The following is a 518-nucleotide window of genomic DNA, read 5'->3' as shown; positions in this document are numbered from 1 at the left end:
AGCCCCATTTCTCGCTGTCCCAGCCCCATTTTCACGCTCCCAGCGCCCCTACACGGCTCCTGAAGCGCCGTTTCCCCCTCGCATCGCAGGCACGGCCCGCGGGGTGGTGATCGCCACCGGGGACCGCACGGTGATGGGCCGCATCGCCACGCTGGCCTCGGGGCTGGAGGTGGGCAAGACGCCGATCGCGGTGGAGATCGAGCACTTCATCCAGCTCATCACCGGCGTGGCCGTGTTCCTCGGCATCTCCTTCTTCATCCTCTCCCTCATCCTGGGCTACTCGTGGCTGGAGGCCGTCATCTTCCTCATCGGCATCATCGTCGCCAACGTGCCCGAGGGGCTGCTGGCCACCGTCACCGTGAGTAGGGAGTAATACATGGATGGATGGGGGCGATATATGGGGTGATGGGGGTGATATATGGGGTGTAGGGAGCAATATATGGGGTGCTGGGGCTATATATGAGTTGTAGGGGGTAATATTTGGGGTGCTGGGGGCAATATATGGGGTATATGGGGGG

At 62.0% G+C, this 518-nt stretch overlaps 1 protein-coding gene across 1 annotated transcript in view; it reads left to right on the top strand.

Moving 5' to 3' along the window:
* Positions 1–89: 89 nt before the first annotated feature.
* LOC104406054 (sodium/potassium-transporting ATPase subunit alpha-3-like) overlaps positions 90–518 on the top strand; it is a gene marked incomplete at both ends in the record, with an annotated part of 1578 nt that continues 1149 nt past the window's right edge. Inside the window, one exon of the mRNA XM_010014928.1 lies at positions 90–358. Coding sequence (XP_010013230.1) covers positions 90–358 — 269 coding nt within the window. The remainder of the gene's footprint in view (positions 359–518) is intronic.

This window comes from Nestor notabilis, unplaced genomic scaffold, assembly GCF_000696875.1.
Source record: "Nestor notabilis isolate BGI_N333 unplaced genomic scaffold, ASM69687v1 scaffold29035, whole genome shotgun sequence".
In the NCBI taxonomy this organism is placed as follows: domain Eukaryota; kingdom Metazoa; phylum Chordata; class Aves; order Psittaciformes; family Psittacidae; genus Nestor; species Nestor notabilis.
The sequence above is the reverse complement of the archived record's forward strand: the minus strand, read 5'-3'. Positions and strand labels throughout refer to the sequence as shown.